Here is a 23289-nt window from a genome sequence, read left to right as displayed (position 1 = left end):
AACAAACAAAGAATTAATCACGCACCACAAGTTTCAAGTAATCTTCACTGCATATCTTCGATTCCATCACAGCCATTGGACTCAACGTCCCATTGCTCTCCAAGAAAATTCTAAAACTATCCTCTGTTGCTATTATTCTTGTCACGCCACCCTCTAGTGAGGAGACTTGTCGCGGTTTGACCCATGCATGCATGCATGCGTGATGATACCACCACACAAATCTTTGGCATCACATACCCAATATTCCTTTCATACTTTTCACGCATTCTCCCATAATTCTCCCTCCATCCGATAAAACAACTACGAAGGACACAGTGATCAAACACAAAAATTCTTTCAATCATATTCTCCTCACTCAACTTCAAATCTTTTGCGGTTTCCAAAATTTTATCCAACATCGATCTGTACGTATGAGCTCCGGGTATTCCTCCCACATTGGTAGAAATCTCAAAAAACTTATATATCCTTGATCCAAGATCATCTGCTTTAATGTTCAAAAACTCTGGATTAATACTACTGTGTGTAAAGGCCTCAATGCCATTTTTCTTAAAAGACATTTAGTTTGTATAAGAGAATTACTATAAAAATTTGGACCTTCCTCGATCAATTTTGTATTAGAATTAGAAGCTGTAAGCACGACTGCTCTTCCAATTTTGGAACAATGACATCAGCGAAGCAAAACATCTTCTTGAGCCTTTGGCGAAGTAAAATATCCCGCAACCCAATTGGATTTGGGAAATTTCGATTTCGATGATGTATCTCTTCAGCCAAAGGTAGGCCTCTATTTCAATTTCTTCACTAGAATAAGATTTTTGTTTTTTTTTTTGTAAGTACATTCACTATGATAAGAAGGTTGGTTATATTTTGTTTGTTCCACTTAGATTACAACAAGGTATGGACATATCAGAAAGTATGATGAATGGGAGATGGTATTGGAGAGTTACAAGCAAGGTAACAATCTTTGTCTTACTCATAGAATATTTTTAATATATTAATCATTAAAAAAATTAGGATCTTAAAGTATTTAATTATAATTAGATGTAAATGTAAATGTACTTTACAGAATTGAAAAATATACTAGAATATGACTTTGTCGTGAGCCTGCTGCAGGACAACTTGGTTTTTTCGGTAGGTTGGGTTCTTTGTATTGGTACTTCAATTGAAAAATTGAAAACATAAAATGGAATTTTGTCATGACCACCAAATTTTTTGGAATACTGCAGGCTAAGGGAATTTTATATAATGAAATATGCTCAAATGCAGATTGAGATCTTAATCTGGTGAGATCTCAATCTACTTGAAAACACAAGACAATTGATCTAATCTTTACTTAGAAAATAACTAGATTTCTTGGCAATTAAAACAGTACCTGAAATAGAACCCGATTATGCCGACTTGCCAATAGATCTCCTTTCGAACTACTCTCCTTTCGAACTCTTGCGTACTTTGCGAGAAAATCTGCTGCCGTGTTTGTTTGGCGCCAAATATATCTAAAACCCCAACCTTTCTTGTCCAACATAGCATTTAGGATCAGGTTGTAGACGTATTTTGTGTCTGTTGCAATGGACACCTTTTCGTAGCCTTTAGCTAGGCAAATGTTGATTGCCCTTATCACCCCCAACGCTTTCATTTTCAAAATATTATTGTTTTTGGTCCACATCGAGCATAATTCCATTAGTTAGATCAATTGTCTTGTGTTTTCAAGCTATGTACCTTCCATTTGTTATTCAATAGTATCAGAAATAGAACCCCTATTATGCCTACTTGCCAATAGATCTCAATATATTGAGATCTCAATCTGGTGAAATCTCAATCTGCATTTGTGCATGTAAACAATACATTCTGAGTAACTACAATTACCTTGCATATACTTCGTCAAAAACATGTCTTCTTCTCGATAATATTGTATATTTGCATGTGTGGTAGTAATCTAAATGGAACAAACAAAATAATCAAACCTTTTTTTTCTTTTCTTTTTTGTCATTTTGTTCTAAGCAAATAATCAAGCTCTGTGTCTCTAGTTATGAAATCGACAGAATCGTTGTGCGCTTTTACCTACCTTAGGGTGAAGAGATAAATCGTCAAATTCAAACTCTCCCAAATCGATTTGCACTGACGGCAGCTTCATCCTCTCCTTGAATTGAGGTAACTATTTTTCCTGTTTCATCATCATCCTTCGACAACCCTTAAATTGATAAACATGAAGCTGCAATTTTAAATATGTTCAACTTACTTTGTTGAAATCATAGCGCCATAATTGCAGGAACAAATGAGTTGTAAGTGTCTAATTTTAATGTACCAATAAGGAATATGAGCTATTGAAACTTCAACATTTTTATAATAATTCTCTTATACATACTGTATATTTTTTTTAAGAAAAATGTTACTCTGTAAAACATTTTTGTCTCTTGAAAAATATACCTCATTCGCTACTGAGTAAACTGCTTGGTTGAAGAAATAAAAAATATAGAGCATTTCCCTGAAACTAATAGTGTCCAACAGTTTACTTTATTATTCTACACTCAGATAAATGCAATTCGGGAGGTTCATTTAAATATTCAATATATTTGCTTGATTTCATAGTATTTTTTGGGAAATAACTTCTTGTATCTCATAGTCACTGAATTTAAATTTTGAAAATGTTATGAGATACGGACATATCAAAAAGTATGAGGAATGAGAGAGGGTATTAGAGAGTCACAAGCAAGATAACAGTCTTGGTCTTACTTATAGAATATTTTTAATATATTAATCATTAAAATAAAACTAGGATCTTAAAAGATTTAATTATAATTAGATGTAAATGTAAATATACTTTACAGAACTAGAAAACATACTAGAATATGACTTCGGCATGATCCTGCTGTAGGATGACTTGGTTTTTCAATAGGTTGGGCTCCTTGTATTGGTACTTCAACTAAAAACATGCAATTGAATTTTATCATGACCACCAAATTTTTTGGGATACTGCAGGCTGGGGGAATTTTGTATAATGAAATATACACAAATGCAAATTGAGATCTCAATCTGATGAGATCTCAATCTGCTTGAAAACACAAAACAATTGATCTAATCTTTACTTAGAAATAACTAGATTTCATGGCAATTAAAACAGTACCAAAAATAGAACTGGATGAAAAAAAACATTTGATCTCTATGGAAGATATGTACAATGTCATAACTAATAGTAAATATTGCATGACACTTATTGTTCAATCTCTCAATGTAACCACATTGTTATTGTTTGTTGCATCAGGAACTCTTGAGGCTTTAACATAGCGTTTCTGGTGCGGTCCAGCTATACTCCTTGCAAATATTCTAATAAGTCTCATTTCACTTTCAAGTATATTTTTCAACACAAAAGGCAAGCGTTTCTTCAAGTATAGTGTCCAAATCTTCATAATATCTTGGGTCTAGCCTGCCATTTTCCTTCTGAATTATTGCGTACTTTGCGAGAAAATCTGCTACCGTGTTTGTTTGGTGCCAGATATATCTAAAACCCCAACCTTTCTAGTTCAATGTTGATCTTGACAAATATATGTGCTCCATTGTTTCTGCATCCACTCCATAATTCTTATTTGTCATCTTGAAAATTTCAGCACTTAGAATCAAGTTTTAGATGCATTTTGCGTTTGTTGCAACAAACACCTTTTCATAGCCTTCAGCTAGGCAAATGTGTTAATTGCCCTTGTCACCCCCAATGCTTCAATTTTCAAAAAAAAAAATTGTTTTTGGTCTGCATCGAGCCTAATTCCACTAGTAGTAGTAGACCATCAACATCACGAACTATCACACCCAACCCAGCTGAATTTCCCCCCAGTTTCATTGAAGCATCCGTGTTGACGACAACAATGTCTGCTTCTATTGGCAAGTCGGCATAATAGGATTCTATTTCTGGTACTGCTTTAATTACCAAGAAATCTAGCTATTTTCTAAGTAAAGATTAGATCAATTGTCTTGTGTTTTCAAGCTATTTGCCTTCCATTTGTCATTCAACAATACCGAAAATAGAACCCTATTATGCTGACTTGCCAATACATCTCAATTTGTTGAGATCTCAATCTGGTGAGATCTCAATTAGAATGTAACCAATATATTCTGAATAACTACAATGACCTTGCATATACTTCATCAAAAACATGTATTCTTCTCGATAATATCGTATATTTGCACGTGTGTAACTAATCTAAGTGGAACAAACTAAATAATCAAACCTTTTTTTCTTTTCTTTTCTTTTTTCATTTTTTTTTTCAGAGCAAATAATCAAGCTTTGTGTCCCTAGTTATGAAATTGACAGAACCGTCGTGTGCTTTTAACAACCTTAGGGTGAAGAGATAAATTGTCAAATTCAAACTCTCCCAAATCGATTTGCACTGACGGCAGCTTCATCCTCTCCCTGGATTGAGGTAACTGTTTTTCCTGTTTCATCCTCATCCTTCGTCAACCCTTAAACTAATAAACATGAAGCTGCAATTTTAAATATGTTCAACTTACTTTGTTGAAATCGTAGTGCCATAATTGCAAGAACAAATGAGTTGTAAGTGTCTAATTTTAATGTAACAATAAGGAAAGTGAGCTATTGAAACTTCAAAAAATTTATAATAATTCTCTTATACAAACTGTATATTTTTTAATGAAAAATGTACTTCATTCGCCAGTGAGTAAATTACTTGGTTGAAGAAATAAAAAATATAGAGCATTTCCCTGAACCTAATAGTGTCAAACAGTTTAATTTATAATTCTACACTAAGATAAATGTAGTTCGGGTGGTTCATTTAAATATTCAATATACTTGCCTGCTGTTAGAGTATTTTTTGGGAAATAACTTCATGTATCTCACAGTCATAGAATTTAAATTTTGAAAATGAAAAAGTTAAATTTTAAATGATGTCATGTTAGATAAGTGAATACCTTCAACTTCCTCTACAAGTTATTTGTCGTTCTAGAATTGGATGAAAAATACATTTGATCTCCTTGGAAGATATGTACCATGTCACAACTAATAGTGAAGGAAAAAAAATAAAAATGTGAGTACTAACTCTATATATATCCCATTGATGGATGTTCAAATGTAAATATTGCATCATACCTATTGTCCAATCTTTCAATATAACCACATTGCTATTGTTTCTTGCATTAGGAACTCTTGGGGTTTTAACATCGCATTTCTCGTGCGATCCAGCTATACTTCTTGCAGATAGAGTAATAAGAACCATTTCACTTTCAAGTATATTTTTCAACCCAAAAGGCATGCAGTTCTTCAAGTATAGAGTGTCCAAATCTTCATAGTACCCCTGGGTCCAGCCTACCATTCTCCTTCCGAATTCTTGCATATTTTGCGAGAAAATTTGTTGTCGTCTTTGTTTGACGCCAGTTATATCTAAAACCTGAACCTTTCTATTCCAATATTGATCTCAACAGATGTATGAGCTCCATTATTTTTGCATCCACTCCACAATTCTTATTTGTCATCTTGAAAATTTCAGCATTTAGGATCAGGTTGTAGACGTATTTTGCATCCGTTGCAATGGACACCTTTTCGTAACCTTCAGCTTGGCAAATGTGTTGGTTGCCCTTATAACTTCTAATACTTCAATTTTGAAAATATTATTGTTTTTGGTCCGCATTGAGCCTAATTTCACTAGTAGTGATAGCTAATCAACATCACGAACTATCACACTCAGCCCAGCCAAATTTCCCCCAACTTCATTGAAACATCTGTGTTGATGCCAACAATGTCAGGTTCTATTGGCAAGTCGGCATTTCCGGTATTGCTTTAATTGCCAAGAAATCTAGTTATTTTCTAAGTAAAGATTAGATCAATTGTCATGTGTTTTAAAGTTGTTTGCCTTCCATTTGTCGTTCATCTCAATTTGTTGGTGAGATCTCAATCTGCATTTTTGCATGTAAACATTACATTCTAAGTAACTACAATGACCTTGCATATACTTCGTCAAAAACATGTCTTCTTCTCGATAATATCGTATATTTGCAAGTGTAGAAGTAATCTAAGTGGAACAAACAAAATAATCACACCATTTTTTTCTTTTCTTTTTTTCATTTTTTTTTTAAGCAAATAATCAAGCTCTGTGTCCCGAGTTATGAAATTAACAGAACCGTCGTACGCTTTTCAATTTGCACCGACGGCAGCTTCATCCTCTTCTTGAATTGAGGTAACAATTTTTCTTGTTTCATCATCATCCTTCGTCAACCCTTAAACTGATAAACATGAAGCTGTAAATTTAAATATGTTCAACTTACTTTGTTGAAATCGTAGCGCCATAATTGCATGAACAAATGAGCTGTAAGTGTCTGATTTTAATGTAACAATAAAGAAGGTGAGCTATTGAAACTTTCAAAAATTTTATAATAATTCTCTTATACAAACTGTATATTTTTTGAAGATAAATGTTACTCTGTAAAACATTTTTTTATGGTTGAATAAATAAAAAATATTGAGCATTTCCCTGAACCTAATAGTGTCCAAGAGTTTAATTTATTATTCTACACTCAGATAAATGTAGTTCGGGTGGTTCATTTAAATATTCAACATACTTGCATGATGTTAGAGTATTTTTTGGAAAATAACTTCTTGTATCTCACAGTCACTGAATTTAAATTTGAAAAATGTTAAGATTTTAAAAATGAAAAAGTTAAATTTTAAAATGATGTCATGTTAGATAAGTGAATACCTTCAACTTCCTCTACCAGTTATTTATCGTTCTAGAACTAGATGAAAAAAAACATTTGATCTCCATGTAAGATATGCACCATGTCACAACTAATAGTAAAGGAAAAAAAAAAAAAAAAGGCAAAACAATTTTTAGTGTGAGTACTAACTCTATGTATATCCCATTGATGGAGGTTCAAATGTAAATATTGCATCATACCTATTGTCCAATCTCTCAATGTAACCACATTGGTATCGTTTCTTGCATCAGGAACTCTTGGGGCTTTAACATCGTATTTCTGGTGCGGTCCAGCTATACTCCTTACAGATATAGTAATAAGTCTCATTTCACTTTCAAGTATATTTTTCAACTCAAAAGGCATGCGGTTCTTCAAGTACGTATAGAGTGTCCAAATCTTCATAGTACCTTGAATCCAGCCTACCATTATCCTTCCGAATTCTTGCGTACTTTGCGAGAAAATTTGTTGCCGTGTTTGTTTGGCGACAGATATATCTAAAACCCCAACCTTTCTTTTTCAATATTTATCTCGACAGATATATGTGCTCTATTGTTTCTGCATCCACTCCATAATTCTTATTTGTTATCTTGAAAATTTTAGCATTTAGGATCAGGTTGTAGACGTATTTTTCGTTCGTTGCAATGGACACCTTTTCGTAAGCTTCAGTTAGGCAAATGTGTTGATTGCCCTTGTAACCACCAATGCTTCAATTTTCAAAATATTATTGTTTTTGGTTCGCATCAAGCCTAATTCCACTAGTAGTGGTAGTTTATCAACATCACGAACTATCACACCAATCCCAGCCAAATTTTCCCCCACTTCATTGAAACATCCGTTGATGACAACAATGTCAAGTTCTATTGGCAAGTCGGCATAATAGGATTCTATTTCTAATACTACTTTAATTGCCAAGAAATCTAGCTATTTTCTAAGTAAAGATTAGATCAATTGTCTTGTGTTTTCAAGCTATTTGCCTTCCATTTGTCATTCAACAGTACCAGAAATAGAACCCTATTATGCCGACTTGCCAATACATCTCAATCTGGTGAGATCTCAATCTGCATTTCTGCATGTAAACAATACGTTCTGAGTAACTACAATGACCTTGCATATACTTCGTCAAAAACAGTTCTTCTTCTTGATAATGTCGTATATTTGCACGTGTGAAAGTAATCTAAGTGGAACAAACAAAATAATCAAACCTTTTTTTTTTTTTTTTTTCCTGAGCAAATAATCAAGCTTTGTGTCCCTAGTTATGAAATTGACTTGCACTGACGTCAGCTTCATCCTCTCCTTGGATTGAGGTAACTATTTTTCCTGATTCATCATCATCATTCGTCAATCCTTAAACTGATAAACATGAAGCTGCAATTTTAAATATGTTCAACTTACTTTGTTGAAATCGTAGCGCCATAATTGCAGGAAAAATTGAGTTGTAAGTGTCTTATTTTAATGTAACAATAAGGAAGGTGAGCTATTGAAACTTCAAATTTTTTATAATAATTCTCTTATACAAACTATATATTTTTTGAAGAAAAATGTTACTTTGTAAAATATTTTTGTCTCTTGAAAAATGTACCTCATTCGCCAGTGAGTAAACTGTTTGGTTGAAGAAATAAAAAATATAGAGCATTTCCTTGAACTTAATAGTGTCCAACAGTTTAATTTATAATTCTACACTCAATTAAATATAGTTCGGGTGGTTCATTTAAATATTCAATATACTTGCCTGATGTCAGAGTATTTTTTGAGAAATAACTTCTTGTATCTCACAGTCACTGAATTTAAATTTTGAAAATGTTAAAATTTTGAAAATGAAAAAAATTAAATTTTAAATAGATGTCATGTTAGATAAGTGAATACCTTTAACTTCCTCTACCAGTTATTTGTTGTTCCAGAAATGAATGAAAAAACATTTGATCTACATGGAAGATATGTACTATGTCACAACTAATAGTAAAGAAAAACAAAAACAAAAAACAAGCAAAACAAGCAAAACAATTTTTAGTGTGAGTACTAACTTTATGTATATCACATTGTTGGAGGTTCAAATGTAAATATTGCATCATACTTATTATCCAATCTCTCAATGTAACCACATTGCTATTGTTTCTTGCATCAGGAATTCTTGGGGATTTAACATCGCATTTCTAGTGCAGTCTAGTTATACTCCTTGCAGATATAGTAATAAGTCCCATTTCACTTTCAAGTATATTTTTCAACCCAAAAGGCATGCGGTTCTTCAAGTACGTATAGAGTGTCCAAATCTTCATAGTACCCTGAATCCAGCCTACCATTCTCCTTCCAAATTCTTGCGTACTTTGCGAGAAAATCTATTTTCGTGTTTGTTTGGCGCCAAATATATCAAAAACCACAACCTTTCTTTTCCAATATTGAATGGTAGTGAAGAAATTGAATATCTTTTAAGAAAAATGTTATTGACTACGTAAAGTATTTGAGTCTTTTGAAAGATTTACCTTATAAGCTACTTTGTAAACCATTTGGTTTAGGACATCAAATCCATGCAACATTTTATATAACCTAATTGTGTCCAAATAATATATTAGTCTACACACAATAAAATGTAAAGTTCATTAAAATGTTCGAGTTGACAATGTTTGGGGTTTATTTCATATACAATAATATCCTGGTTTCATGGGTCACATGTGACAAATTGTAATACTTGTTGGTTAAAAATAAAAATTGTATTTCTTACTGAAACTCATATGTACTTGAGCATTTGTTACATTGGAGACCTTGTGCAGCAAGGTGAAAAGCATACAACTGCACAAGATGGAAAGAATATTGGAGACGATAGCCAAGCATACGGTACAATTAAATAATTTTGGGTTTCTATTGTTTTCTTTATTTTATTTACTTAATAATTTTCATATTTTGTAGAGAAAAGAAGTTTCTACTGTAGCAAATGTTTTTACAGTAGCAAATGTCTTTATGTCAAAAGTCCCCACAAGAAGGGCTTTCTCAATGAAACAAGTTTGAGCACTGATAAACGACAAATAAAAGGTAAATAGCTTGAAAACACAAGACAATTGATCTGATCTTTACTTGGAAAATATATAGATTTCTTGGTAATTAAAACAGTACCGAAAATAGAACCCTATTACGCTGACTTGCCAATAGATCTCAATCTGTTGAGATCTCAATATGCATTTGTGCATGTAAACAATACATTCTGAGTAACTACAATTACCTTGCATATTTTATACCCGGTTCTCCTCTCATTAAGAGTTAGTAATGTCTAAATTAGTACGTTCATTAATTGCAATTTCTAGACATACAATGCAATGACCATCACTGAAGTCTAAAGCGACTAAAAATATGATTGGTGATGATGTTGTGGTGTACAAGTAAATTTGTGCATGATGCATCAAGGTTAAGTAGGGATGTAAATAAACCAGTCCGTTCGACAACCCGCTCGATACCCGTTCGGTTTAGTCCGATCCGAACTCGAGCTCGATACTGTAGAAACTCGATTGTTACTGTAGAAACCCGTTCGATTAGTAAGTGATACATACCCGACTCGCTCAACAAAACTCGGTAGGGGCTCGCGAGCTCAACTCGTTTAAAGCTCGACCGGATCGCTCGCCCGGCTCGTTAGTCCGACTCGTTAGCTCGTTCATATCTTACATATATATTAGTAAATATAGTATAATGTATATAGTATTACATATTAATTATAATACTTTGATAGCAATATTTAGTATATTAAATTAACATATTAAGTTATTAATAGTTAGTATATAACAATATAACAATATTAAATAGTTAGCATATAAGTATATATATATATATATATATATATATAAACACATATATCACATCACACATGGTTAACAATAGTTATATATTATACTTATATTATAGTTACTTAGTTATATAGGATATATTAGATTTACTATTTGTTCACATTATACATATACCATAGTTTATATTATCTAGTTATATATAATAACATATTGTTAATTTGTTACTTATAAACTATAGTCATGTATTTTATTTTATAATATGTCTTATATAGTTACATATTATATATTTATATTATTAATAAATGTATAGAGGTTGTTCATAAACTTAGGTTTGAATTCTGCTTTGATCACTCATTGAAAATTTTAATAGTTTACCTCGAGCTTTAGTTGAGCTGAGCTTGTTGAGTAACCCGGCTCGGCTCGAATGTCATTTTCAACAAACTTGAACTTAAGCTCGAGCTCGCCCAAGTTTTAAACGAGCCGAGCTATGAGCCTAGCTTGAACATGCAATTTATAGCTCGGCTCGAATTCGAGCTCGACTATTTAGACTCGATTCATAAATGAGCCAGTCTTGAAATTTTCAAACTCGACTCGGCTTGGCTCGATTACATCCCAAGGTTAACAAACCATGTCTTGAGCTAGGACATTACTGTATACTCTAATCCCTAGGCCCACCCCTACTAACAATTTAGTGGCCTTTGACTACCTCCAGCTAATTTACTACTGCTAACTTTTAACCTCACCCTATGCCTCAAATATAAATTTTACATTGTTTGAATGTGCAATTGAATAAACTTTGTGATTTTTTTCTTGCTAAGATAAACAATCTTTCTTGTTATATCCATTGTTTATGAGTTGGGAAATCACATATTTATCCTCTTATAAAAATTCCTTGAAATTCCAAGAAGAATATTTTCTTACTTGAGAATGCATCCTTTGCGAAATCATTCATTAACAATACTTTCAAGACATGCTGTAAGATCTAAACCCAATATATGTCAATCACCTCTTATTCAATATGAACTTCATTTCACCCTAATTGTGTGCAACCTTTTAAAATCTTTTCTTACAAAACATGTATGCAACCCTAATACACATTAAACAATCAATCTTCAATCTACTAAAAATTCTTCCAACTTCTTTATGCTAGAACCGTTGTTTATCAATCCTCCAAAATCCACTCCCACATAATTATCCCTATAAAACTAATCTTTCGTGTCAAACATCCTTGAGCGAGGGCTGTTTGGGTAGTTCTGGAACACTGGATACGGCCTATTATGAGTTTATGGGTTTCATTTTATTTCGAGCAAATGAGCTTTTTTTATTTTGCAAGTTTTTTTGTGTCCTTATTACAATATGCTATACAATATTTGCAATGTGTCAATGTTATCTATGAGCTTTTGTTATGGAACAATAACGCAAAAAGAACCATCTTTTTCTCTATAGCGGTTAAGATTGTTTAGAATTTGGTGGTCTTGTTTTATTTCCTTATATGAAAAACCAGGCTTTTCTTTAAAAATAAATTCTTACCAAATTTATTTTCAAAGTTGATCTAACGTTAAGAAGTTAACACGTAGAAGTGGGTGCCCAAGCGGGGTTCTCTATCAAACTTCCAAGTCCAAACCGAGATAACGTTAAGAAGTTATTTATTGAATTTTGATTTAATGGTGACTTTAAAAGTCGCATTAACTTTGATAGGCTAAAAATAAAATAAAAATATGGTCTCCAACATTACTTATAGTGCAATTATCTCTGAATCTGGACAAGTGCGCTTGATTGCAAGACTAGACTCAAAATTCTGCAACTAAGAACTCAGAAATAGATAAGATTATTTTTTTTTTGAACAGAAATACTAAAAAAAAAAAAAAAAAAAGGAAAAACTTTTAAAAACACAATTTAAAACAATTCCTGGCAACAGCGCCAAAAACTTGTTGTGCAAATATCTACCTAAATAAATAGGCAAATACCTTACCTCCTATTATATTTCCTCAATATTTTTGCCTCTTTTTTTATTAGATCTTATTAATATTTTTATTTCTTTTCACTCATCTTAATTATTAAGAAAATATTTTTAAGCATAATTTACCAATCTTCGTGGGAATGATCTCGTATTTGCCTGCTATACTATTGTTTTGATCTTATGTACTTGCGAGTAAAACGTACAAATATTTATCTATTTATTTAGGTAGATATTTGCGCAGAAGTTCAATAGGTTTTTGTGAAATGGTAATGAGCTCAATTCAACAAAAGCAAAAGTAGCTTTGAATACTCTTTGTGTACAGAAGGATGAGGGTGGGTTGGGATTGAGAAAATTTGTAGATTGGAATAAAGCTGCCATTCTTAGGCGCATGTGAGCTTTGTTTGCTAGAGCAAGATCTCTCTGAGTTGCTTGGGTCAATGCCGAATTGATCAAGGGGAGGAATTTTTGGCTCCTCAAAAATCCTAAAGATTCCTCTTGGAGTTAGAGGAAAATACTTAAGCTTTGAGAGGTTGCAAAAAGCTTTTTGAAGTTTAAGGTTGGGTATGGCTCTTCTATTTCTTTGTGGCTAGAGGCTTAACATCCAGATGGGGTGCTTTTGGATAAATATGGATCTCAGGTCATTTATGACGCTAGAAGTTGCATAGATACTAAGCTTTCGAGTATGTTGAGGAATGTGGAGTGAAATTGGCCCCGGCTAGGTTGGAGAATATGGTGTCAATCCAAAGTCATTTGTACCTAGTGGATTTTGGTCTTCAAGATATTCCCCTTTGGATGCCTTCAAAGAGTTTTAATACTCTTGTAAGGATACCTGAGAAGCTATTAGAGTGAATTTCCTTAAAGTTGGTTGGCATAAGCTAGTTTGGTATCCTCTTGCTATCCCTAGACACTCTTTTTTCTTGTGGTTGGCAATTAGAGATAGCTTAACTACTAAGAACAAGATGCTAAAATGCGGTTTGGTAGGGGATATGAAGTGCTTATTTTGTCATTATTCCATTGAGTGTAAGGAACATTTATTAGAGTGAAGTTATGCTCAAATGCCTTGTAATCCCCGTGAGATTCGGTTGGGATGAGATTGTGAAGGATGGAGAAAATAATTGGAAGGGGAAAAAGCTACAAAGCATTCTTTAAAAGTTGGCTTTCGAAGCTATTGTGTACAATATTTGGAAGCATCAGAATAGCCTTAAATTTTGTAATAATGTGAAAACTGAATTACAGATTCTGAAAACCATTTGTTGGGAGATTGGTTCAAGAATCATGGGAAGGGGGAAGGAGAAATTCAGCTCCAACTCAGTGAATGTCAAGCTTTGTGGAAATTGGGGCATTCTGTTGAGCGTGTTGGTAGAGAATAGATAACATAGTTGTTGTGTTTTTTGTTTCTGTGTTCCCTGTTTTGGTTAATTGTTTTGTGAGGGTTGGTTTGGGAATTCCCTTTATGATGGGGTTGGGCTATGTGTGGGTAGCAGGTAGTTTGGTTTGTGTGTGTGTGTGTGTGTGTTTTTTTTTTAAAAAAATAATAATAATTCCGGGATCCAGTTTGGTAGGGGTGAAAATGTGTATGCAGATGCAGTTATTAGCAATATCCGCATTCGTATAATACGGTTATCACTTTTAAGTGTCCGCACCCACATCATGCGATTACTATCTACAGTCACGCGTTTATTGTGGTTATTATCCTCTATCCGCATATGAAGTAATGGACACTTTGGATTACTATCTAAATCCATATACAATATTAAATAATGTGGTTATTACTATATGCAAGCTTAAATGATTTAAGATTTAACTTGTTACGCAATTAACGATTATCAATCATAAAGGTTCATTATCTCATAGAGTAATCGGTATTTGGATTACCCGAAGAAAAGAAACAAAGTAAATGTAATGAGGTATGGCTTTGAGATAATAGTAACAAAAAAAAAACCTTCAACATAACCTAAAGGTCTTAAACTTACCAATTCAAAATGACCTCATTTTAGTGAATTTAATTAAATATATATAATACATTATATATAAAAGGAATGGAGATGCAGTTATTAATCGCTATATATATTAACCACATTCGCATACCCTCAAACTGTTATCCGCATGTTCATCTATATAATGGGTTTTGATAATGTGAGTTGTAATCATTTTTTTTTGTATGAAAAAGCTTCTTCATAATTTTTTTAAATATATATATATATATATATATATATATATATATATATATATATATATATATATATATATATATATATCTCTGATTGGGGAGGGATTGAGATTTTTAGTAATTTGTTGCAATCCAAACAATAAATATGAGAACTTTTATGAAGTTTATCTGCTCAAACATACTGATAGTCCAAAATTTATTTAGACACGTGGTTTTTATATTAGCTCTCTTAAATGTATTGTCTAAATTGCTAGCAAATTAATAGGCTCTTTTACTTTATTTTATTGCCTAATAAATTGCCTTTCACTCAAATTATTTTTAAAAATATGGGTAAAAAAAAATTTTAAAAGAAGACTTTCGAATTCTTTTTTCACAAAAGTCCGGTAGTCAGCGGTCGGGCCTTTTAGCAGGCCCTGCCATATGGAACCCAAAACTGTTTTGGACTTCTTATCACCACGAAGAGATACATGTACCCCCTTTCTTTTCTCATAATGCCACAAGTGCCTCCCTGCAAAAAGCCTAAACTAACCTGCCGGCTAAAATCCTTATTATTATTTTTTTAAAAAAAAAAATTTCAAACTTTTGTAAATTCAATAAAAACATATAGTTAAGTAAAATACTTTAAATAAAAACAGAACATTCCCTCATATATAGTTACTTTAATTTAGATATTAGTAAATGTCTGCTTTAAATAAACGGTGAACTAAAATGATGTAGGACTACAACCCTTTATTTTTTAGGTTCAAGCAATGCAAAAATAAAAAAGAAATATTTTACAATTTATTTTAAGACTCAACCGAATTTATATCTCACTATGATTCCAAATTCAATTTGGTTGGGATTGCAAACCGTCCTCATATGAAAACATAATCCTTAAACATGAAAGGTCAATCATTTGATTCTCTTAGATTATCAAATTTGGTTGGACTGATTTGAAGGGCAAACCACTCCCACAAATCTCGATCAAACGAGCTTTACGAATAAGATTCTTGATTCCTTATTTAGTGTCCGTTGTTAGAATATTATTGTTAGCATTAATTATAGAATTATCCCTATTTAGATTAATTGTAACAATTGGTTCTTTTCTTTTTTAATCAATGTATTTTCCAAAGAAATAATAAACTTACATCTTTTGTACATCTACATCCAACCAAGTTTCAAATCTACCATTAAATTTGTGGGGCTCAATGTGTATCCTAAAAATCCGAAGGTGGATTTAAAAATAAGATATACAAAAAATATATAGGAAATATAAATATATCATTTTTTGTATTTTCTATTATCAAAAGAAGGCTGAATGTAAAAATACACAACTTTTGATAATGAAATATTGAGAATCAGATAAATTTAAGTTTGTTTGTTTTCTAAGCTATGTGTGTAACTTGATGTTTTTATATAATTAAAGTTGCAGTACTTCATTTCTTTTTATCCACACTTTTTAGTAGGCTTTTTAGCATTTTTATTTTGAAATGCATTTTCTTGCTAGACTTGTGTTTGATTAAGTTAATAATGTTGTATAGAGAATTTCAAAAAATAATTTTTAGAGATTATGAGATTGAATTCTTGTATATCTCGTTCTAGGCTGATTACATAGGAGTTATTTATTATTCTGACCCTCTTTTGAACGAATAAAATTAATTAATTTTTTTTTAACAAAAATAAAAATAAAAATAAGGGAATTTCAAAAATTGCTATATATTATAGATTTATTTCATAATTATTAGATAATGTTCACATATCAGTTTCAACTAATTTTTTGATTAATTTTTTTTAAAAAAAAAATAAAAAATAAAAAAAATCTAATGGGCCATTGATAATGTTCCGCCAGCATTGACAGATAATTACAGAATAAAAATGTATTTACAAATATTTTATATTTTTTTGTTAAAATTATTTATTTGGTTTAACAAACGAGCCATACCTTTGTCTAGTCCATATACCTTTGTCTGGTCCATAAAGGGAATCAAGTAATTTTGGACCGCTAGGGTAGAGGATTGGAACGGGTTCTATGTAATTTCACAGTCTGTCTCTCTCACACTCGCTCAAAAGCGCTGCTCTCTACTGTGTAAAAGAACAAAAATAAACAAGAAGATACATAGATAGAAGCATTTGCTGCATTTGGATTTAGGCTTCGGCGCTGAGATGAGCGTGGTTAGGACTCAGCGAAGCTTCGTCGCGACCCGTACTCTCTCTCATTCATCTTCAATATCCCGATGTCCTCACGCTTCTGCTTCTTCAGGTACACACACACGCACATTCTCTGCGATTGAGGAGCTTAATATCTTTCTTTTCTGATTTGTTTTTGCCTCAGTCTCGATCTATTGTGTTTAACCAAAACCCAAAGCATTGCTGCCTCGGTTCTTGATGCTTATAAGTTTCCTAGTTGAATAATTCCTCAGTTTTTTTTTTTTTTAATCTTGTCAATTGTTCATATCTATGTTCCTGAATTTCTCAAATATTGGATTCTCCGAGGCTTTGCTTGTAAGCGAAAGCGATAAATTTCTCCGGTACACACGGAGGATTTGGGTACAGTTTCATTGCCGGGCTACACGGCAGTCAGGATATGAGAAGATTAGTGGACCGGACTGTCCAATGCATGCAATCATTGACCATCCATACCATCTCATTCAGACGGTTCCTGATTAACTTTATCGATATTGTACGAAAAGAACAGATTTTAATTTTTCTTTTTATTTTAATAGTGTAACAGGTATTTTCTGATATAATATTGTCTATCTTTATTTGCAAAGATTCGAAAATGTTTTCATAAATTTAGGTTTGCAAAGTACTAACGGGCATGGAAGTACCTAGGCAGATTAGATAAGAAATTAATTACCTTTATCACTCACACCATTTTATTTTTGAAAACTAGAAAAGTTCTTCTTTTTTTTTGTATTTTTTTTAAATTTTATATAATGTCTTTGACTCTTTTCTCTTTTTTAATAAATGATAGAGTTTTATATTAAAGTTTGTGTAATTTTAAATATAACATTCAAATAATCTAAAAAAAAAAGAGAGCATTATATTATTTTTATTTTTATTTTTATTAATAATCGCATTATTTTAAACTAAAGCGTTTATTTAGAGAGGAGTCTCCAGAGTCCAGAGTAGCTGACAAATCTATACTTGCGCCCTATCCAAGCGCGTGGGACGGATAGTCCGACCTGAATAGATCAAGTGCTCACACCACATGGACGCCATATGTTCCCCATGTGTTTGAATGTAGTCCCGGGTCCCCGGTTCCAGCTCAGCGCGTGTTTAACCCATCTTACTCTATTTTGTCGGACTCGCAAAGATACCACTAGATTGTCTTCCTTCAATGCGATCCATGATGTTATATTGTTATTCGTATGAGGATGTACACTATAACACTTCCACATGGGCTGGTCCCTACCTTTTTTGAGAGCCGCATTTGTTCACCAATCACCAAGTCCGCAGTGAATTGGGATCCCTCTCCGTAGTGGAATTAGTCGTTCTCTTCCTACCTGTTATGAATACTAACGTATTTGTTATAATAAACATCCAAATAGGGATGGATGAATTTCCTTAAATTTTGTCCATAAAATTGTCATTTTTCTCTTATTATGGGATAAGTATATGATTTTTTAATTAACATGTGAATTATATTAAAAATTATATGCTTTTCACATGTTCAAAGATTAATGGTAATTTTATAGACCAGGTTGAAAAAAATTCTTCTAACCCACTTTGGATTTTTTTTTTAATCCTATTATAATCCCCTATAAATTCATGTGATAATCCATTATCTTAGGAGAATAGTTGTCACGTGATAGTTCATAGTAGGGGTGAAAGTACGGGCGAAAAATAACCACTCGCATCCGCTATCCGCCGTGCGAATAGCAAAAACTACTATCCGCATATGTGGATGCGGATAGCGATTTTAAGGTAAATAATCGCATCCGCATACCCTTTAAATATATATAATGCCACTAAACAACTCCGACGTTAGGTTTTAGGTTATGTTATGTTAGGTTTTATCATCATCTCAAAGGCTCACGCCTCTCAGTGCTCACAATCTCACATACCTTCAACTCTTCAAGGCTTCAAGGCATCAATTCCCACTTCCCACTTCCTAGCTTCCCTCACGCACAGCTGCCCAATTTCAACTTCCCAACTTTGGCTATAGATAATGGTGTTGATTAGCAAGTATGATCTGAATAATAGTGTTCAACAATAGATAATGTTATTAGAAGCGGAAATTACAAATTCAATGCCTAAAATGCCCATTACTCCGTGTGCGGATAGCGGATAATAACCGTAATAACCGTGCGGATGCGAATGCTAATATTGCTAATAAATGCATCAACATCTGCATTTTCACCCCTAGATCATGGTTTAATATTTGACATGGTAATTGGCATAATTGCCATGTGAAGTACGGCAATCCACATGTTACTATCTAATGTAATAAGTGATACCTGAATTACTATGTCAATGTTTAAGGGATTTGTACTAAAAAGTGTGTTACCCCTAACATCATATCTTGCATTAATTATTTTTGTTTTTGTTGCTAAGGAGTGTTGTCTACTGTGATTGTTTGTGGCAATTACTTCATGAGGCTAGTAACTTGATCAAATATGTATAATAGTAGTTTTTGTAAAGCAATTATTTGAAAATTTAAGCTTAAATCATGGATTCTTCTATGCAGATGATGCTACTTGTGGGACACCTATACGGATTGGTAAGGGCCTCGCTTGTGTTTGTTTTAAGGGAAAGGGAAATTATGAACGGATCTGCATGAACTTGACACCTCTGCAGGTAAGTATAGTACTGTTCAAGAATGTTTTAATGAACACCAAGGTCCAAGAGGGAAAGAACTAGAAAAAGAACATGGACAACTATTTTGTAACTTTTTACAATTTTTAACACTTGTCAGCTTGTAAGTGTAGTCTCGTCAATTACTAAAAAAAATATTTAACACCATCCAATCACATGCTAACATGCGTCAAAAGTTGTAAAAGAGTGGTATGTCTAGTATTGTTCACCATATATACGTATCGTTTTTCACTGCTGCTTAGTGGATGTTGGTGAAAAAGTTGGGTTGGTCACCAATGAAGCGAGGAATTTTAGCTCGATTTTTTACTTGTTGAACTGGTGAAGAAACTTGCCTGAGTTATTTGCAGCCCAAGCTTAAACCATTGACATGTGGCTTGTTTCACTCAAGTACCATTAGCGTCCGCCAGGATTGTTTTGATAGTTTACCTCTTTAACAACGATGGATTATCTACTATTTATCATAAGAACAAAGATCCAAATTATCTCAACTCATCAACTTGAGCTGAATAAATAGGACCAATTAATACCTCTGTTTGTTATTTAGACCTTAAGTGGAATTCAATATTCTCCTTCCTTCTGGGATGTCATGTTTGATGTATATAGATGCAGAACTGCATGTTCTTTTTCTGGGTCTGTATTCTTGCCTGAAGTATCAACAAGACCATAAAAGATGTGCTTGTAATACGTGTCTATTAGATAACCCCCCCCCCTCTCTCTCTCTCTCTCTCTCTCTCTCTCTCTCTCTCTCTCTCTCTCCCCTTTTCAATTTTCATTGCTTTTGTTATTCACTTTATTACCAAGAGATGCAATCTTGGTAAAATTAAAGTATTCTAAGGCTTGGTGCTTGCTTCTTTCACTCTCTGCGGTTCTGACATAAATTTCTCTCTCTCTCTCTCTCTCTCTCTCTCTCTCTCCTTTTCAGTTTTCATTGCTTTTGTTATTCATTTTATTACCAAGAGATGCGATCTTGGTAAAATTAAAGTATTCTAAGGCTTGGTGCTTGCTTCTTTCACTCTCTGCGGTTCTGACATAAATTTCTCTTCATGAGTCCTCCTATACCATTTTTAAAAGAATTGGTCCAAACCTTGCAGGAAGAAAGACTGAAAAGATTGAGGCACCGAATGAAGGTTTACTTTGATGCTTCCAGACCAGATCACCAGGTGGGCAGTTCTCTGCACAAACAGATACTCATCTCCAAGATGGCATAGTTTGGGTTTCTGATATTTAATCACTTTTTCTGAGTGAATTTTCTCTTTCAACTACTCACTGAGAAAGTCTTAACTATAGGAAGGTTTGAGAGCTCTATGGTCTGCTACATTCCCTGGTCAGGAGCTCCATGGCCTGATATCCGATCAATGGAAAGAAATGGGATGGCAGGGAAGAGATCCATCTACTGATTTCAGGTTGTTTTCACCTCTTGTCATCCCTGTGGCTGTGCCTTTGATTTTCTCTCTGGTCCATCATTATATGGTTTCTCTGATTCAGTTGTTCCTCGACATTTTAAATGCACAGAGGAGCTGGATTCATTTCTTTGGAGAATCTGTTGTTCTTTGCAAAGACTTTCTCAGTAAGTTACTAACATGGCTCTTCAGTAAACAAGAGATTCAGACTTATGATCTTCCTGCCAAAACCTTGTCTAATTCTTTCTAGGCCATCAGTTCTACTGGCAGGTCTTGGTTTCAATTTTTTTTTTTTTTTTTTTTTCATTCTCAACTTCACAATAGCAGTTTCACACGGAGTAACTTGGAAGGACTAAACTGAATTGGTCCACATTTTTTACCATGATGAATTCAAAATAGAAAATTCAACTTAATTTTATAGCTTTCTGTTTATTTTTGCAGACATCATTTCAGTGTCTATTGAAAAAGCAGGGAGGAAAGCGAGCTGCTTGGGAATATCCGTTTGCTGCTGCTGGTGTAAATATCACCTTCATGATCATGCAAATGCTTGACCTTGATGCCTGTAAGAGCGCATAGAGTACCTCTCTTCCAGATTTAAATACTTGCAAGTTTTGACAAACAATATGACTAGGCTATTCCTCATTCTCTAAGCTCTGGCTGTCTAAATGTGAGCTCTAAATGCCCCAGACTTGTAAAAGTCCTAGATGAACCAGCTATGTATTACAGGAAAATTTGTAACTTTTTTTTTTTTTTTGGTGGAGAAGGGAGATTGCTAACACGGAGAAGTTTCTTTGTTTGCAGCAAAACCCAGGACTTTTGTCAGAGCAGTTTTCTTACAAATGTTGTCAGGTAAGAGCTTGCAACCACTTTGTAGCAATTTTTATCTTTTGAAAAGCTCTCTGTGTTACTGCTCCTGCTTCAGGAAAGCAGCCTGATACTGGTTTTTGGATCAAGCCTGTCTTGCTAAGTGATGCCGGAGAACGGCTTAGAATATGATTCCACGACATCTATATACACGAATATAACTTTTCATGATCCCCTTCTGGCCTTCTATTCACATGTGTTTTCAGAAAATGAGTGGGCATTCGACTTGCTTTATTGTGTGGCTTTCGTGGTAATGGACAAGCAATGGCTGGATAGAAATGCTACATACATGGAGTTCAATGTGAGAAAACCACGCTTTCTTTTCTAGTCATACTTACGAAAATTATATCAACTTTATTACCGCAACACCGGGCGTCCCAAAAGGGACGAAAGATATATGTCAACTTGAAGCATGCATGTCTCGAATGAACATGTTCTTCAATTGGGCTTACAATATGGCATTTTGGTATTGTATGCTTTAGGTTGATGGAGAGCTCAAGCTTCTGATACTTACATCTCTCCTAAGATATATACTTGTTACTTTCTGTCCCTCAAACATAGTCCCTTTGCCCAAAAAAAAAAACACCAAGTATAAAAAAGCAGTAGTATATGCACTTGTTTTATTTTTAGCCTTTCGATTTTGTCCCAACTTTTTTATTTCAAAAGTGAAAAAAAGTACATTACATATAACTATTGAAAATTATAAAAAAAAATAAAAAATAAAAAATGGTTATTTTGGGAAAAATTATGGATTATTTTTATGAGACGGAAACATATTTTTATGCTGTGTAGCTCTCTCTGAGTACTGATTTAAAAGGGTTTTAACTAAAATTGTACGTCGTGTAGGATGTTCTAAGATCTACTCGGACTCAATTAGAAAGGGAACTTCTAATGGATGATGTTCTTCGGATAGAAGACATGCCTTCTTATAGCCTTCTCTGTTGATGTTTATCAACCTGAAAGCGCAAGCTGGAGTTCTGAGACCTTTCTATCCTCTTGATGGTAACCTTAAAGCTGTACAATCTCTCGTTTCGGGTAAGCTAATACATAGCCTCAATATTTGATTCAAGGCAGCTTCCAATTGGTTCATTATCACTCTCAATTGTGATGACTCATCAATTGCTGTGAGTTGATCTTTTTGCATGTAACTGCCAAAGAATTTTCAAACTGATGGGGCGATTTTCTACTTTTATTCTGAGTGAGAGATTTCATACTAAAAGCTTCATGGAAGAAAAAGGCCACGGTTTCTCATGAGATATTACTAGGGTGTGATAATATCGTTTATGATGAAATCGTTTATGTGAACAGCTTCATACTCGTGCTACTTGTAAATATTAATTGGTTGCTTGAGTCTTTAATTTTATGTGATGAATTGGTGTACATCCTCATCATTTTTAAAGAAGAAAATAATTACATATCACCACCTCTAGTCAAACAAATTGGTCTAACCGTTTGGCCTTTGGTGGACGGATCTTAGAGTAGCTATTTCATAGTTTAGATTTTGTTTTGTTGCATTTAACCGTTCTCACCAAATTTTACTAACGAATTGAAAATAACTAAAAATTACTTTCTTTTTTTTTTTATTTTAGCTATTAACTTTTTTAAAGCAGTGTATCTCCAGCAACCTCACTATTCTATCAC

The 23289-nt window shown here is 33.3% G+C and overlaps 1 protein-coding gene across 3 annotated transcripts; it reads left to right on the top strand.

The window, feature by feature from the left end:
* The first annotated feature begins 16562 nt into the window (after positions 1-16562).
* Positions 16563-23028, top strand: LOC133858425 (uncharacterized). 3 transcript variants are annotated; one of them, XR_009898514.1, is made up of 10 exons: positions 16564-16826; positions 19257-19366; positions 20476-20544; positions 20672-20787; positions 20897-20951; positions 21226-21346; positions 21586-21633; positions 21855-21949; positions 22495-22683; positions 22806-23028. XR_009898514.1 is itself a non-coding variant. In XM_062293895.1 (9 exons), exons 1-9 carry the CDS (start codon positions 16730-16732, stop codon positions 22591-22593), a joined length of 780 nt encoding a protein of 259 aa, XP_062149879.1. In that variant the 5' UTR covers positions 16563-16729; the 3' UTR covers positions 22594-23028. The 3 variants fall into 3 exon arrangements, 2 of the variants coding, with proteins under 2 accessions (XP_062149879.1, XP_062149878.1); XM_062293895.1 differs by having other exon boundaries at positions 16563-16826; positions 21256-21346; positions 22495-23028; XM_062293894.1 differs by having other exon boundaries at positions 22495-23028.
* Positions 23029-23289: the final 261 nt, after the last annotated feature.

The sequence above is a fragment of the Alnus glutinosa genome, chromosome 1 (assembly GCF_958979055.1).
Source record: "Alnus glutinosa chromosome 1, dhAlnGlut1.1, whole genome shotgun sequence".
In the NCBI taxonomy this organism is placed as follows: domain Eukaryota; kingdom Viridiplantae; phylum Streptophyta; class Magnoliopsida; order Fagales; family Betulaceae; genus Alnus; species Alnus glutinosa.
Note: the sequence above shows the minus strand (reverse complement) of the source record. Positions and strands in the feature narration are given on the sequence as shown.

Coding starts and splice junctions, on each gene's coding strand:
- LOC133858425 (XM_062293894.1), top strand. CDS start 16,730: ATGAGCGTGGTTAGGACTCAGCGAAGCTTCGTCGCGACCCGTACTCTC. Junction 20,545..20,671: donor CTTCCAGACCAGATCACCAG/GTGGGCAGTTCT, acceptor TCTTAACTATAG/GAAGGTTTGAGAGCTCTATG. Junction 20,952..21,225: donor TCTTTGCAAAGACTTTCTCA/GTAAGTTACTAA, acceptor TTATTTTTGCAG/ACATCATTTCAGTGTCTATT.